Source organism: Hibiscus syriacus, unplaced genomic scaffold, assembly GCF_006381635.1.
Source record: "Hibiscus syriacus cultivar Baekdansim isolate YM2019G1 unplaced genomic scaffold, ASM638163v2 tig00110570_pilon, whole genome shotgun sequence".
Taxonomy (NCBI): Eukaryota; Viridiplantae; Streptophyta; class Magnoliopsida; order Malvales; family Malvaceae; genus Hibiscus; species Hibiscus syriacus.
In genome coordinates, this window is record NW_024062785.1 from 969,078 (window position 1) to 985,404 (window position 16,327).

The 16,327-nt window shown below is 33.3% G+C and overlaps 2 protein-coding genes and 1 pseudogene across 2 annotated transcripts; 1 reads left to right on the forward strand and 2 right to left on the reverse strand.

Annotated features, from left to right (window-relative positions):
- Positions 1–2,678: 2,678 nt before the first annotated feature.
- Positions 2,679–4,157, reverse strand: LOC120132872 (uncharacterized protein At1g01500-like). The gene is made up of 2 exons (XM_039149562.1): positions 3,371–4,157; positions 2,679–3,022 (listed from the first exon to the last, which is right to left on the reverse strand). Exons 1-2 carry the CDS (start codon positions 4,037–4,039, stop codon positions 2,792–2,794), a joined length of 900 nt encoding a protein of 299 aa, XP_039005493.1. The 5' UTR covers positions 4,040–4,157; the 3' UTR covers positions 2,679–2,791.
- Positions 4,158–7,732: 3,575 nt separating this feature from the next.
- On the reverse strand, positions 7,733–8,920 carry LOC120132970 (annotated as a pseudogene).
- A 2,685-nt stretch (positions 8,921–11,605) lies between these two features.
- Positions 11,606–15,404, forward strand: LOC120132971 (E3 ubiquitin-protein ligase TRAIP-like). Its single transcript, XM_039149637.1, has 10 exons — positions 11,606–12,156; positions 12,244–12,514; positions 12,619–12,720; positions 12,817–12,899; positions 13,153–13,269; positions 13,864–13,966; positions 14,052–14,140; positions 14,173–14,621; positions 14,796–14,983; positions 15,229–15,404. Exons 1-10 carry the CDS (start codon positions 12,038–12,040, stop codon positions 15,343–15,345), a joined length of 1,638 nt encoding a protein of 545 aa, XP_039005568.1. The 5' UTR covers positions 11,606–12,037; the 3' UTR covers positions 15,346–15,404.
- Positions 15,405–16,327: the final 923 nt, after the last annotated feature.

Below are 16,327 nucleotides of genomic sequence, written 5' to 3' on the forward strand. Positions count from 1 at the left end.
AATACGAAAAACATAAGTTACATAATTATTTATTTTAATTCTCCGAATTAGAATATCCATTCCACATATACTCAATTAGTGCATTTCGTAGAGTAAAATAAGTATTTGTCTAAATCGGATAAAGAATTCTTGAATTTTGATGATCTTGGAGGGAGTGGAGGGGGTTTGTCTGGTTATTAGTTAAATTTTTGTGTTTGTGTTGTTGGTTAAAATATTGTTTGAGTTTTATTAGTATTTTTTATGTTTTTATGTTTAAAAAAATTAGTATATTTATTTATCTAATTTAAATATATTTTTATCTATTTTGTAATTTAATCAATTTGAATATATTATATTATGTTTAATTTTTATTTTATTGTGTAGAAATTACAATTAAAAATAAAATATATAATAAGATAAATTAATTTTTAAAAGAAAATGAAATTAAAAAGATAATTAAATAAAAAACCAAAAATCATGAGAAAAAATTGTAGCGTTGCTACAGTGGCACGCTACATGTAGCGTCGAGCTACAATTACTCTTCAGACTGGAGATGCATTTGGCGCAGGGCTAGAGACTCCACAGTGTTTTAGCAACTCCACTCCAGTGCAGCATTGAAGTTGCTCTTATGGGTGAAATTTCGGGGATTTTGAGGGGCTAAATGGGACTGCAAAATCATATAGTCACTCTTACTGTTACCTGTTGTAGCTCGAAGAAGTCCAAATTGTTTGCATTTTGGAAATGTTTATGGACAGTCTTAATATACGGTTAAAAAAATATTATCGGTTTTATTATTATTTAAATAATAAAATCGATAAAAAATTATCGAAAAAATTATTATTTCTATCAGTTTTGTTATTATTGGACGTATTATCGGATTTGGTACAGCTCTATCGATTTTGTTATTTTTTCTATCGGTTTTGTTATTTTTTTCTACCGATTTTGTTATTATTAGACACTTTTACCGGAAAATATTAAAAAAAATGATGTTTTAAATAAAAATAACAATGTTTTAGATAATTTTTTACCGATTTTATTATTTAAATAATAATAAAACCGATAACACCTTATTTTAATCTTATATTAAAGTGTCGCACAATAAAACTTCCTCTTCCATTTAGGAGAGTATGACTGTATTAATTTCCAAGCTTCAATTTTGATCCCACTTTTTGGCAATTAGCATGAAATATTTTATGTTCTATCGCATTCGTTATGCAGTAGGTTATGTTATGAAATTTATATATGCTTATGGCCGTTCAACTGCTGATGGCATTAGAGCCGGCTGGCCATCCTTTCCACTTTCCTCTTTTCTGCATCGTAAATCACGGTTAAAGGTAGTGGCAGTTTCGGAACGAGAGCTTATAAATCCCGATCATATTGTGGATGGTTAATAATGAAATGGTTAAAGTCAATAGTATAGGATAGTCAAACGGACGATTTCACGTGATAAAATTGGTAACTTTATTAAAATATCACCTAAAAAAAATAAAACATACCATCCTAAGACTCTTTACCGAATCTGTATCAAGCTAACACTCTTTCTAACAATAGAAGTCTGTTTCACAAAATGAATTTTATTAAGGTTTTGATGACGTGGCATTACACATAAAAAGTGCGTTACACGAAAAGAACCTCCCCTAAAAAAGCTTTTTTTTCTAAAGCCAGCCTTCCCTATTACTAGATCCAGTTTAAGGTTAAGATTTTTTTTAAATAGCTTAGGGTTATGTTAAAATTAAAAACCCTAAATTAAAAATAGTGAACCCTAAACATGAATATAAAATTATAAACATTCAACACTAAAATCCAGTCACAATCTCCTCTTCCTTGATTGATCAGGGGTGATCTCATTGAAATACTTGTGGGTTCTAAGAAAGCGGGTGGTCGTCGTCGCTCTCGCTCTGACATGACTGCCTTTTGAAATTGTATAGATCGTAATGAGTTGTGGGATATTCGGCCAGGACGCGACTGGTTTACTTGGTATCGAGGGGGTCTTCTCCCGCTGCAATTTCTGAACGTCTAGATCGTTTCCTCGGAACTCGGAACTCCTTGGCTTTCGCTTCACCCAACTCACTTAGTCACCGGTGAGTTTATGTCTACATCCGATCATTGGTGTGTTCTGCTTCACACTATGAAGCCTTTGTCATTGTAATCTGTTCTTAGGGAGGATTTCTTTCGGTTTGAGTGTTGGAAAAATGAAACAACGTATATTCACCGTGTTGAGTCAGCTTAGGTATCGTCCGGTACTACTCTTTCGAAATTACAATCAGTCAGGTCGAATTTATAAGGGTGGCAGCGTGAGTGGCGGGTTGAAGATCAAAACGGTATTAACATCTTCATCATTGTATTAATGATATTTAATCATTAGTTTTGAAACATCAAGTGGAAAAGATAGATTTACTCAAATATTAGTGACCATTTAAGAAATTTACCATTTTTTTAATTGAATGGAAGAATTGCGCTAAGTTTTATACAAAACATACAACTTTTATATTACCTACAAAGACAACAAGCATATGATCTTCCAACAGACCATCCACAAGCCAACTGCTGAACTACTACATAACATCAGCAGGCTCAAAGTAAAAGAAAAGAAACAGCTAAATTTACAATCCATAGTCCAGTAAGATATGGAGGTATTGAAACGTAAATACTATGATACAAGAGAGCAACTTCATATCTTAAGCATGCTAAGCAAACAAGTTTCTGGCCTGCAAACTTGACACCTTCCAGAATGCTATCAAAATCCAAGAATATATTCTTTTCCCTTTATAAATAAAACAACATATCACACTGAGAGGTGAAGAGATCTATCTTAGAGAAACCTCCTCCTGATATTCCGAATAGTTACTTGATACGATCGCAGAAGCAGTCCAACTCCGACTCCAACCCCAAGGCACACTCCGAGGCCAATTCCAACACCAACTCTAACTCCGGCATCAAACCATGGAAGTTGACCATCCTCACCGGCATATATCTCTTCAGCGTAGTGACCATGTCCAAGTTTCCCATAGGAGTCGTAATCTTCACTATCGGCATCTGTAACCTGTAAATCACTACAATTATAAACAAATTGACTTGCAAGAAAAAATAAAATGGAAGCTAGTACGAATTTGAATGAACACACTAAAGAAGCACATTTCATTATTCCCATTGTTATTTTGAAGTTCGTAGTTACAGAGCTGCGGCTGTTAATCTCATGTCTGCAGAACTTGACAAGATTATATTTTTCACCCCAAAACTGAATCTAGGAGACAAATTTGAATGGGGGAGTACAGAAATTAGATTACACAGAACACCTTAATCTTCTTCTACCATTCTTGAATCTACATTCACATGATTAATAGTGATTCATATTTTAAAATGTTGACAATAAAAACCAATCATAATTCACCTGATATTTCCGGTGTCTAATGAACCCATCGCCGCCCTTATCGTTCCCTTTCCCGAGCTCCTCGTCCTCGGGAATTGCATCCAACATCCATTTAAGCCTCGATACGCCATTCTTTTGAGGGATCATATGTAGATTCTTAGTCAATATCACCGGCGTACCAGCACAACACCCCGCGATATAAACTTCAATCCCCGGCGCGGAAATATCCATCTTGGACTGCAAAAAAGCCGAATTCCCAAGCTCCGTAGCCGCTGCTGCCAGATAACAGTCCATGCTCCACTCTCCTTTCATCCTTTCCAACGACCCACACAACAACACCTGCTTTTCATCCTCGTAGGCCTCGAATTCAAACCCGCCTGTGACGCGGACGCTATCGGTGCTCAAATAAGTGACCTCAGACGCTTCCCGGTTGATACGATCGCGCCGAAGGGTAATGACCGCGGAATCGGAAGCCGGCACACGAGAGCCATTGATCTCGAGGGAGACACCGATCTCACGGGGGATGTGGCAGAGAGTGAGGTGGTCGGGAACGTTGTCGACAAGGCACGGCGCGATTCGAACGTAAAAGAGACGGATTTCGAGCCATACCGAGGAATGGTTTATGAGATAGTGGGAATTCGAGGTTTTCTGAGCTAGAATCGACGAAAGATCATGCGGTCTATGATCCATGGCATAAGATTAAGAGAGAGGGAGAAAGACAGGGAAATTATTGGGGATATCGAAAGATGGAAACATTAGGGATAACCATGAATACACAGTAATGGGAACGAGAGAGAAACGAGATTTGATTGGGTAAATTTTAAGGTTTGGGAGTTTTTTTTTTCTTTTTAGAATTTATTTAGGTGATTTGTAATGAATGTGAAGTTAATAGTTTGGCAATGGCAGTAGGCGAGGGGAAGTTATACAATACGATAATTTTAATATACAATTAAAAAATTATAGTTGCATGTTAAGGATGTCATATATAAAATTTTTCCTTATACGAGAGTAAAAGAAGGAAGCAGATGAAACGTCTGTGGCTCTGACTCACAAAAGGGTAGTTCTGCGTACCACAGTACAGTTAAAAAATTATATTATTAGAAATGCTATTATTTTTTAATATATTTTTAATAAAATACTATAAAAAATATTATTTGCTCTATGAGAAATATTATTTTTGCTAGTTAATTTTCGATGGTAAAAATTATTAACATTCTGATAAAAATAAATAATATTTTAAGTATTGTTTTATCGTAAATATTAAAGATTTCTCAAAAAACTTTACAGAGAGGCGAGAGACAAACGGGCTAAAGACACGTGTGTTTCACTTGGACGGGACCTTGGGTGTATCATCTGTTTTGAAAATCGGATTAGATTGGTCGGTTCAATCGGTTTAACCGGGAACCGTTCTTTAGTCCGGTTCAATTTAAATCGATTAAACCGTTATTAGTGAACCGGCCAGAACCGCTGAACCGTTCGAACCGGACCGGCTGAAAAAAACCGGGAAAAACCGGGATTTTTGTTTAAAAAAAAATTAAACCAAACAACGTCGTTTGTTAAACGAGCCAAGTCGAACTCGAGTATTGCTGAGCTCGACTCGAACTTGAAAACTTTAAAAGTAAGTTCAACTCAACTCAAACTCACAACCTAAAAATTATCAAGTTCAACTCAAACTCGAAATATAATATTGAAATTTGAACTCAAAAAGAAATTAGAAGCTCGATTGAAGCCTAAAATTCGAGCTTAATTGAAGTGAAAGAATAGTTCACTCAATGCTCACTAAAAGGCTCCATGATTTTGAATGTCAAATTACCTCTATTATTTATAGAAGTTAGTTGTGATGCGCTTCTATGTTTCTTAGCAATGTGAGATTGTTTTGTTCTCATATTTTTACTATTTAGACTTTTGGGATGTTCTTCTATGTTTCTTAGCCATGTGGGATTGTTTTTAAAAAAAAAATTAAACCAAACAATATCATTTTGTTATGATTTTTTTAACCCCAAATTTATTTTTTAATTATAGTTATATAATTATATTTATTATTTAATATATTTTACCTTTAAATATTATGTTGTAGTTAATTTGAATCATTTTGTTTTACTTGATTTTATGATTTTTAACTTATATATGTTATGACTTGCTTTGAATATGACTTGTGATATAAAAAATTATTTTTTATTAAATATTTTTTGTATTTTTATTTAATTTTTTAAATAATTATGACGTCGTCCGGTTCTTCCGACCGGTCAAATCGGTTTGACCGATTGAAATAATGAATCAGTAGCATGATCAGTTCACTAACCGGTCCGGTTCTAAAAACCATGGGTGTATCTTAATCTGTGTAAGTGTGGAACCATATAATTGGCAGGCACTCTGTAAAAAAGTTAGCTTTGCCTACCAAGGATGCACTTGATTATTTTGATGGAATCTAAACGAAAAAAAAAACCCAGTGGAATCACAGTAAAAAATTCATTATTTTAAGGGTAAATTACAAAAATGGTAACTTTAGTTTGTAAGAATTCATTCTTGGTCATTGAATTTAAAAGAAAGTAATGTTTTATTTTAACCGTTTTATAATGTTTTGGGTCAATGAGACGTCAAATGTTGTTAGCCTGTTTATGTAGTATACTATTTAAATAAAATATTTTTTAATTTGATTAATAAATTTTAGATAAAATATTAATTTAATTTTTAAATTTTAAATAAAATATTAATTTGATAATTGAGTATATTTAGATAAAATATCAATCTAACTCTTGAATTTGATCAAAATTAACTGATATCAGTTATTGTAACCGACGACCGTTGAACCCAAATTTTTTAATTTATTCTTTCTTAATCTATAAATATAATGTTTGTTCCATGGACGAAATTTTTTATTTTTCTCTTTCTCTTCACTTTTACAAAGCCAGTTTCCCACTCATACATTGAGGGTGCGTTTGGTTCACGGAATGGAAGATTCTCAGTGGGAATGTAAGATTACTAGGGACTAGGATTACTGGGAATGTTGTATTTTGTGTTTGGTTGGCTTAGCATGAATGTAAGATTACCGTGTTTGGTTAAAAGAATAAAAGATTATTGGAATGTATATTTGACCAAATTGTTCTTATTATATATTTGTTTTTTAACAAGTTAGAAAATATTTATATATTCTCTTTAAAAAATTTAAATTCATAAAATTTATATAATTTTTTTATAAAATTGAAAATATAAAAAGGTTTAATGAAAGGGTAAATTTTTATTTTAACTCCTGAACTTTATATAAAATTGTAATTATAGATTTTTTTTTGTAAATCTAAAATAGTTTAAGGATAAATTTATAATTTAACATTCGTTGAATTTTTATTAGTCAATGACAGAAAAATGATATTTTAAAAAAATTAAGGGTATTTTAGTCCAAAACGCCGGGAATCCAACAATACCTAAGGAAATGGAGGTAATGACATTCCCGGTAATATACTCAAAAAAATCCACTATTGGTAATCTTACATTACCGAGAATGAGATTCCCGAGCTAACCAAATAGGGGAATGTGAATTCTATTCCTATGAGAATCCCACATTCCCCCATCCAAACACCCCTGGTTAAAAGGAATTGATTAATTTAAATGCTCAAATTTTGCTATACTAGTGGGACGACTGTAAACTCTCAACAAGCCAGCTGCCTACGCTCTTAATTATCATTATAAATTTGGCGGAATACACATCTACGTGATGGCTGATATGAAAGGCGGCTACTGCCCTAAATCTGGCTGCTGTCGTGGGACCTCAGCAAACATCTAAGAAATTAAGGTAACATTTATAAAACAAGGAAACAGTAAGAATTAAGAAGAGAAGAAGTCTTATCTCCTGCATTATGACCATGAAAAATTATGGGAGCAACAGATGAATTTATTAGTCGGTAGTGTGGATATATCTACCTGGTTCTAATTTCCGATGAATATGTTACCACTGGGTAACGACAGCCTGCCATTGGGAATTTGGGAATCTTTAATTCTTCATAGTTCAAATCAAGAAGATTCACGAGACGTAAATATTACAAGGAAAGGAACTTCAAGGAAACGCACGAGGCCGCAGCGGAAATTGAATCCAGCCCAGCATTGTTGGAGACCTAGAGACGTGCACATGCTGAGGAGTGAATAAAAAATAATACCAATCCACAACATGCCCTTTCTCCTTCGTCAAAAGGTTATGTTTGAGGTCAGCTCGCATTGTATGCCTTGGCTTGCTTCTTTTAACTTTATTAAATTGTCTCTATGTATCAAATTCTCTTTTTTTTTCAAGGATCTCTCGATTACATACTGATCACCCCTAATAACAGTAAGTAAGTTGTCATTTTAGGGTATCTAGTGTCGTTTTAATCATGAAAATTTTAGGGAGCATGATCATTGGATTGCGTCTACCAAATCCTCTCTGCTCTCCACCTTTGTGCTACTTTGATCCACAGGGTCTTCATCCACGGAGGTCGTCGGAGATGAGCTGCTGGTGGGTTTGGCTGATGACGGTTTGATGGAATCACCGTCGTTGACGGTTTGTGGATCCAAAGGCTTCTGACGAATGCTGCCGGTGAGTGTATTGCGGTGCGTAGGAGCAGGATGGTTATGATCAGCTGTGTATGTGACTATGAACATGGATGGATCGGATTTGTTTCGTTCCACTTGTTTTCTGGCCAAACATCCCTTTGAAGTGCTGCATTTGTAATAGCCCCTGTTATTCATTGAAGAAACAAACAATCGAAGCTCTAATCAAAATATCCAATAAAAAAAACTTTTTACAAATCCAACATGAAAACAGACAAATTGACATGATTTTGTCCCCCTTTGTAAAAGAGTTTACCTTCGATATGGAGAGCCTTTGATGGGTTTCTGACCATATTTCTCCATGCCCACACATCTGAAGAGAGCCCTTCTGCAGGGACTTGGCGAACCTTTTTTAGCTGTTTTTTTAGTTTATAATGCAATTCAAACAACTTCGATAAAATTGGGCGGATACTGGGAAATTTTCCGAGATGGGTTCCCGAAATTATCTAATCGATAATTTTTAATTTACCTTCTTTTAGATCGAGAATTCTGATAATTGGCAGTTGCAGAATTGTTACTGGCTGCAGTAATAGCGCAAGTAACAGAGCCAGAGTTAAGACTGCTTTGGTTGTTGTTGTTCTTTGGACGAGTCGATTGAAGAAAGCAAATATAAAGGCGTGATTTGTGGTGAAAGCGGCTGAGATTTGGGTAAGAAAGACTTGTACAGTTCATGCAAATCTTCCATGGAATTTCTAGCTTCGAACTGGTTTGGAGTAGACAAAGCATGACCCTGAAAAGCTTCTTGATCGCCAAACGAAGAAAAACAAGACCGAGGGCACATATCCGCCTTAAAATAACCGGTTGCAGAACCAACGGTGCTGGTTGTCTCGACGGCGGCGCAGCCTCTGACTACCGCATGCAAATCCCAATCAACATCCATGAGACGAGTCTCGTTTTCTCTCTGTTCCTGAATCCGCAGCTCAGTTGATTCCTCTCCCGAGAAACTGGGGAAAAAACAGAGAGGAAGAAGAAGACAAAACAAGGCGCTGACTTTCTAATGTAGATTGTGTCGGAGTGTTTTGAAATTATATACTTTATATTAATAATTAAGGGAATGTAATGACGTAATAATTAATCATAATCAACGAGATAAATCATTTATTCTAATAGGACAACTTTAAAGTTTATTTTGAAATCTACCAAATTTATTATATACAGTGAAAGGTGAATTCGTCATGTTAGCATGATAAATTTTAAAAAAAAAATTATTCAAAATTTTCTTGTGAAAATTAGAAGTTCCGAGAAAATATAATTTCTTTATTAAAATTGTCATATCGAGATAACAAGTTATAAAGAAATATTTTTCATTAGAGTTGTCTTATTAATGTGATGAGTTCTAAATTACTGTAATAAATACTATAAATTACTAATTAATTATTTAGAATAATTATTGTGTCAATATTATTGAACTGATTTTGTCATGACATTATAATATAAGATTAATAAACAATAAGAGAGGTGTCTAATTGAAAATGATATAAAAATATAATAATTTTGTTTGAACAATTTAAGATGTCAATATTTTTATTTTAAATTCTTTGTAATATTTTTAATTAAAAACTAAAAATATTATATTTTTACAATATTTTCAGTTGAACCATATTCTCTACCGTTTTTAACATTAAATTACAATACTTCCTATAGTCAGATGCGGAGGAGATGAGAGAGACGGATGGTAGGCGAAATTGGGAATCTCAAAGTAATTGTCTTGTCCTTTTCCTTTTTAAAACTACAGGAAAACCACTTCTGATTTTTTTTTTTTGAAAAATCCAAAACGGTCAGTCCTCTCTTCACTGTTGTATTCCGTTATGTTGTTATCTTATGGTGCGTTTAGTTCACAGAATTTTATATTATCAACGGAAATATTTTTTTAAAATTATATTCTCATATTTGGTTCATATAATCTTATATTACCGAAAATATTCTTTTTCCAATAGTAGTATTTTTTAGTTAAAATGGTAGGAATTGCATTACCTCCAACATTTCCACCGTTTTGAACAAAAATACTCTTAGACTAATGAATTCTTTTTATAATGATCATTCTAAATTCTTATTTTTTTATACTTTAATCAAAATTATAAAAATAATAATAATATAAAAAGAGTTTGATTCACTAAAATATTAATAATTTTGAGAATTTAAAAATATTTTATATTTTTAATATTCAATATTTTATTATTTATAATTTTATGGGATGAAAAAAATATTATTGTAAAAATGTAATTATTTAAAATAATATTTTATTACCATAATATTATTTTTATATTATTTTATATTTTATATAAATAAATATGATACTTATGAACATTATTTAAAAATATAAATTTAATATACTAATTATATTAATTATATATTAAATATAATTTCTCCTCAAAAGTTAGATAGTATAACATTTAAAATATTTTTATGAATTTTAATTCAAATATTTATAAATTAATATTAAAGTTTAACTTTTAAAAAATAGATCACAACGATAATTTGGTAAAATATGCATCCAAGTAATTTTATATTCCTTCAACCAAACAATGTAATATTACATTCATGCTAAACAAACCAAACAATGTAATACAATATTCTCATAGTAATGTTACATTTCAGTAATATTATTCTCAAATGTAATCTTACATTCCGTGAACCAAACGCCATCTACATGTGAGTAGCTCGTGGATTAAAAAAAAGAAAAGAAAACAAAGTGAATTTTTTTTTATTTAGGTAGAAAATTTTAATTAAATTATATTTTATAACCTTTATTATTAACAAATTTCAGTATATTTCAAACAATATTAATTTATTTGAGTAGTCCGTGTCCAATATTTTGATCATATTGGTTTTTAACCAGTATTAAATAATTTAAATTATTTCGTTAAATATTTCATTACATTTCAAACAATATTAGTTCTTATTAATGTGTATTGATCTGATTTAATGGATCTACAATTTTAATTTTTAAATCATTTTTACTTTTTTATAATCACATTTAAGAATAAAATACAATCATAAAAATAAATTACATTTATCTGACGTATATTACATTCCACGTACCACCAAATGTCAAATAATATTATTTGATGTATCATTACATTTATTTAAAACCAATTAATATTTGTTTTTTTAATATTAATTATATTTATCTTAAAATGATAATCAGTCGTTTGGTGGTATGTAGAATGTAATATTATTTGACGTATTATTATTAGATTATCTTGTTTGTTTAATATGAATGTAATATTATGATATTTAATTGGTAGAATATAAGATTATTTAAATATATATTTTATCGGATTGTCTTTGGGATGTATATATTTTTTTAACAAGATAATAACATATTTTTAATAGTGTTTGACTATTACAAAATATTATATGTGCCACAATCACTCAAATTCGAATCCTTTAGAGCGAAGGATATTCGCTTTTATAATCGAGATTGGAATGCCAGAGATTGAATTGGGCCCATTAAATGTTTTATTCATCCATAAGGCCCATGATAACCCAGCTAATAAGAAGTGTGGATCTTGCGAAGAACAAAGCCCAATCGCAAACCAACCATTTTAGAGATTATTTTAATTTTTGTCAAAAAAGAGAACATTTCTTTTACATCCCTTTCTTCTCCCTTTTAATCTTGTCGTATTCAAGAGCAAAACGATCAGAGTATTTACTGTGAAAGAAAATGTAGCTGCCTTTCCTAAACCCTAGCCCTGATGATTCTCTAATGTTCGTCTTCTTTATTTTTCATACCAACATTTCTTTTTATTTTCGTAACAACACTTAATGTGGTGTTGTTCTAGTTTACTCAGATCGACGAATCGAAACACCGGATCAGAAAATTGCGTTTAGAAAAATATTAATCGAATTGAAAATTTCGTGTTTAAGTTCATCGTTACCATTACCGATTCGATTCAAAATCCGGTGGTTATTCGATTTTATTTCCTAATCAGAAACGTGCCCGTGCCGCACGTGAGCTCAGTTGATTTCCCTCCTTCGTGGCCCCTTTTACAGATTTTTTTTTCGAATTCCGCTCCATTATTCTCCCCGATAAAAATAGAAAAGGAGCGAGAATCTAAAATGAAAATTTGGAGAGCAGCCAAGTAGTTCGAGAGAGAAACCGGAGAAATGACCGGCGATGACTCCTTTTCCAAAACCATATGCTCTATCTGCTACGAAGATCTGAAACCCATCGTCGAAGATCTCCAATCCATCTCCATTTGCGGCCATGTCTTCCACGAGCTTTGGTTAGTATTTATACACACGTTTCTCATTAACATTCAAATCGATTTATATTAAAACATCGTTTTACCCCTTCTTTTGGAACCGTATAGTTTGCAGCAGTGGTTTGAATACTGTTCGAGTTCTACGAAGAAGTACAATTGTCCTGTGTGCAAGCAGACTTGTGTTGGGTACAATGCGACTCGTCTTTATTTCCAATCCGTTGGAGATCAAACCCAATCGCTATGTTCCCAAAAGTTGATCGATCGCGAGAAAGATGCCGAGTCATTACGCATCGAAGTGAAGAGGTTGCTGGTCAAAGTTTCTGGACTTAGTTCAGCTTTGGAACGTCAAGAGAAGGAGCACAATCAGATCAACGACGAGGTACATTTTTGGTTCCCTTGTATAAATTAAAATGGATTTAGAAGTGAAATTTTCAATTTTTGTAATTTCAAAATTTTCAAATGATGTGTCTTCTGGTGTTTTAGCTGTGTCTTTGCAAGGAGCAGATGAAGCGGGAAACGGCCTTGAAAAATGAGGCCTTAAGAGAAAAGGCGTCCATTCAACAAAAGTTCAGTTCTAAATCAGAGGTGACTATCATGTATACCATTAGAGAGAAAAATATTTTCTTTTACTGATACATTTAAGTGACTTTGAATAAATTTGATTGGGTGATTGTAATCTAGGAGCTTAGTAAATCAAATTTGGAATGTTCAAGGCTGGAGCAGAGGAATTTGGCACTAGCCAAGGAACTTGCTGTACTAAAATTGTAAGTTCATTTATCGTTTTGCTACTGTTATGTCAAAAAATGCCAATCAAACCGTTTATGAAATATTACAGTCATGTTAACTCAAAACACACTAACTAAACCCAAAACAATTTCATTCCTAAACCATGGCTTGTCTCCTGTAGCCCCATGGAGTGCCTTTGCCATAATCCTACAGCCCTCCTCACATCTTTCTCTCATTTTATGTTTTAATTAGTGATGTTTGCTGCTTACTTGTTTCTACGGTTTATGATAGAGTGACAGATTTGGACCTGGAGCAAGATGAGATGTTAAAGCTTGCCTCTCTAGGTAATGAAGGGAGCAGCCAAGATGTTGTAGATAATCTTATTAGGTCATTGTCCTGTCATAAAAAGTAAGTTGGTTACCTTCACTGAAGTAGTCTATATGCTTATCTTTTTCAATCTATATTGTATAAATCTAGCTGTGTTCTCTAACGAACTTTATATTTTCAGTTAATTTTTGCTTGGTTAATTTGCTTACTAAGATTTATCGATACATTTTGGAAGTTTAATAAGGTTCATCAATTCATTGATTCTCACTTGGCTATAGCCTATGAGCATGCATTCACTATAGGGTGATTCTAATTTTCTACTCGTAGTGGCGGAAAGCACTATCATATCCTATCCATCTCAAACACTGAAATATGTATTGGGTCATTGGATGGTGGTAGTAGGCTAGTGGTTGGAACAAAAAGAAAATGGGGAATTATGATAGCATATCCACTCATCTTTCTCGTGATATCTAATTCCAAATGCACAGATTATAAATGAAGAAAGAAAAGATTGGTTTGTCTTGATGTTTTGGATTTGTTGTGATATTGGACATAATTTTTATTATTATTAATGACTCAAAATGCTGTAATTATCTTTTCCATTTCATTTTTCATTACAGATCCGTCATATTTACTTGTGCACTTTAAGTTTTGACAATTCTTGAACTTCAACAGGAGTTATAAAGAATTGATGGCTAAGTGCAATCTTCTTGGTAGAGGTGAAGCTCGTTTGCAGAAGAAACTTGATAAAGCGAAAGCAAAGATAGACAAATTGAAAGTGAGTCTGCCATGACTCATTATGAATATCTTGTTCCATTACTTGTGTCATATTACTGAAAAGTTCTGTTTTATGTTTTCATCAGAAAATAGTCCAGGAACTGGATACACTGATTGAAGTGAAAGATAATGAAGTCTTGAAGACTCGCAAAGCTTCTAAGACTTATAGTGAAGGGTTGTTTTGATCGTGGATGGAAATTCCGATTCTTCAAATGCCAAAAATTCTTCAAAAGAACGGCTGATGCAACGACCTGTTTCACCTTCAAATAACTTGGATGTGAGTGCAATATCTCCCAAACATTTACCTAGTTTAACTAAAAAAGCCATCCCTCTTGATAGTCCTAAGGCTTCCAATTATGGTAGAGAAGGATGTTCAAGTACTGTGGCTCCCAATGAAGAGAGAAACATGGCTGAGGATGTATACATTCATTCAAGTCCTGATTTGAAATGTCAAAATCGTGAGAATATTACCCGAGATTCTGCAACACCAATGTCGAAGGCAGTGTCTGATATTGATGTGCAAGAAGCAACAGTGTTTGAGTTTTCAGGGTCAAGAACTTGTTCAAATATTGATGATAGTACAACAGTTGCTGCTTTCCTAAAGCCCATATTCAACATTAAAACTGCAACTCCTTCACACCAACTTTCTGAACAAGGTATGTTATCATGTCAATTTAAGTTTTATAAGTAGGCTTCTAATGTATTGGTTAAGCCAAACTATGATAAGTGCATCGATCGGCCTACCTTCCATATTGTCATTTCTTAACAGAATTTATATTTGTCATTCTTACTTTTTTTTTCTTTTTTCTGGAACATTTGAATACCTCCAGGGAATATTTGTTTCTCTGGGGGGTTGCTAGGTCCTGATGGAACAAGACGACATTTAGGAAAATGGTGCAAGCGAGGCAAAGTGCACGCAAAAGGTTCAGCTAAAAATAGTGGCAATTTAATTGCTGTTGGTGCTGATGGAAGAGGTGGTAAAATTAAGGTTATGCGATCAATGAATCAATCTTCTTGGGTAGGTTCAAGTGTTACTTATCACTATATTTAGTTTAATTTTTTTGTTTCATCGGTTGATAGTATATCAATATTTAACTGGTGTAAAGTATAGATAAACTTAATGATCACATTTTATTGTTGGCAATACTGATAGAACTTTATTATGATTTTGATATATTGTACCAATCATCACAAAGTATGTTGCTCTGGTTCTTTGTCTATTTCCCTACTGTAATTAACAAGTGATTTTATCCATCAATGCAGGGAGATAAGGAGAACCCAGTTAGCGTAAAGAGATTAAAATGTGGGGGTAAACAAAATAGTTTGCAGTCTCAAGGATGTTTGCAAATTGAGCACTTCTTTGGAAAGGCCCGCCACTGATTGAAAGTTGAAGGCACATCCCATGGTAACTGGTAAGTCCTCTTAGACTCCTATTCATTGTTAACCTGCCATCTAAGTCAAATGAGACTGCAGATTGATTATAGTTGATACCGAACTGCCATATAAAGAAGGGTGTCAAAGTCCACCCAATGGAGCAAATGGTTGAAACTCTTTGTTGACACTTCATTGGCCAGAGCCCAGAGCTCAAGCTCTGCTAATAAATAACATAGTATCTAGGATTCTAGTGGTATGCACATGATAGAGTTGGTTAATTCATTAATTAATACCATTTAAACCTTGAGATAATTAAGTTTATGAATGGATATTGGTTTCACTTAAGAAATTGTTTTCTGTTTAGGCTTAATAATTCTGACTGCATGATAGGGTAAACAATCAATCAGCTTAGAGAATCCCCTAGGTTTTATCTTGGAGCATGAAAAACATATAGGTGTAGAAAGCTTAAAAATCTCATATTGCTATGTTTTTAATGCAGCCAGCTGGAACTACTTGTGTGAATATTGCAACAAAGCCGAATGGAATTTTATCTTGTTTTATGGGTATGATGACGTGGTTCTGTTGGTTTATTTTCACGTTAATGACTTGGCCTACAAAGTAAAACATGGGAGCACGTGGGCTGTGGCCACTGGCTAGTATCATGAACAGGTTGGTTATGCTGTCCTTTTATTTCGGCTTGGCTCCCAAGTTCGACACGAGCCACGCCAGGATTCGGTTGTTAAGTTAGATTGAAACATGGGATTACGCACTTTAGTGTTGCAAGAATTTCGATGGTTTTGAAACATGTAACTGGTGGTCCTGTGCTGAAACGTGTCAGTTTTGCAGTGCTTGAAATGCATGGTGGTGGGCTTTGCAAATTTTCATTTGAAAACACGTGGTTTGATTCTTCTCTAGATTAGGACATTTGGATTTGGCTTACTATTGAGATTAGTTATAGACCACGTAAGACAACTGACGATTCCAGAAG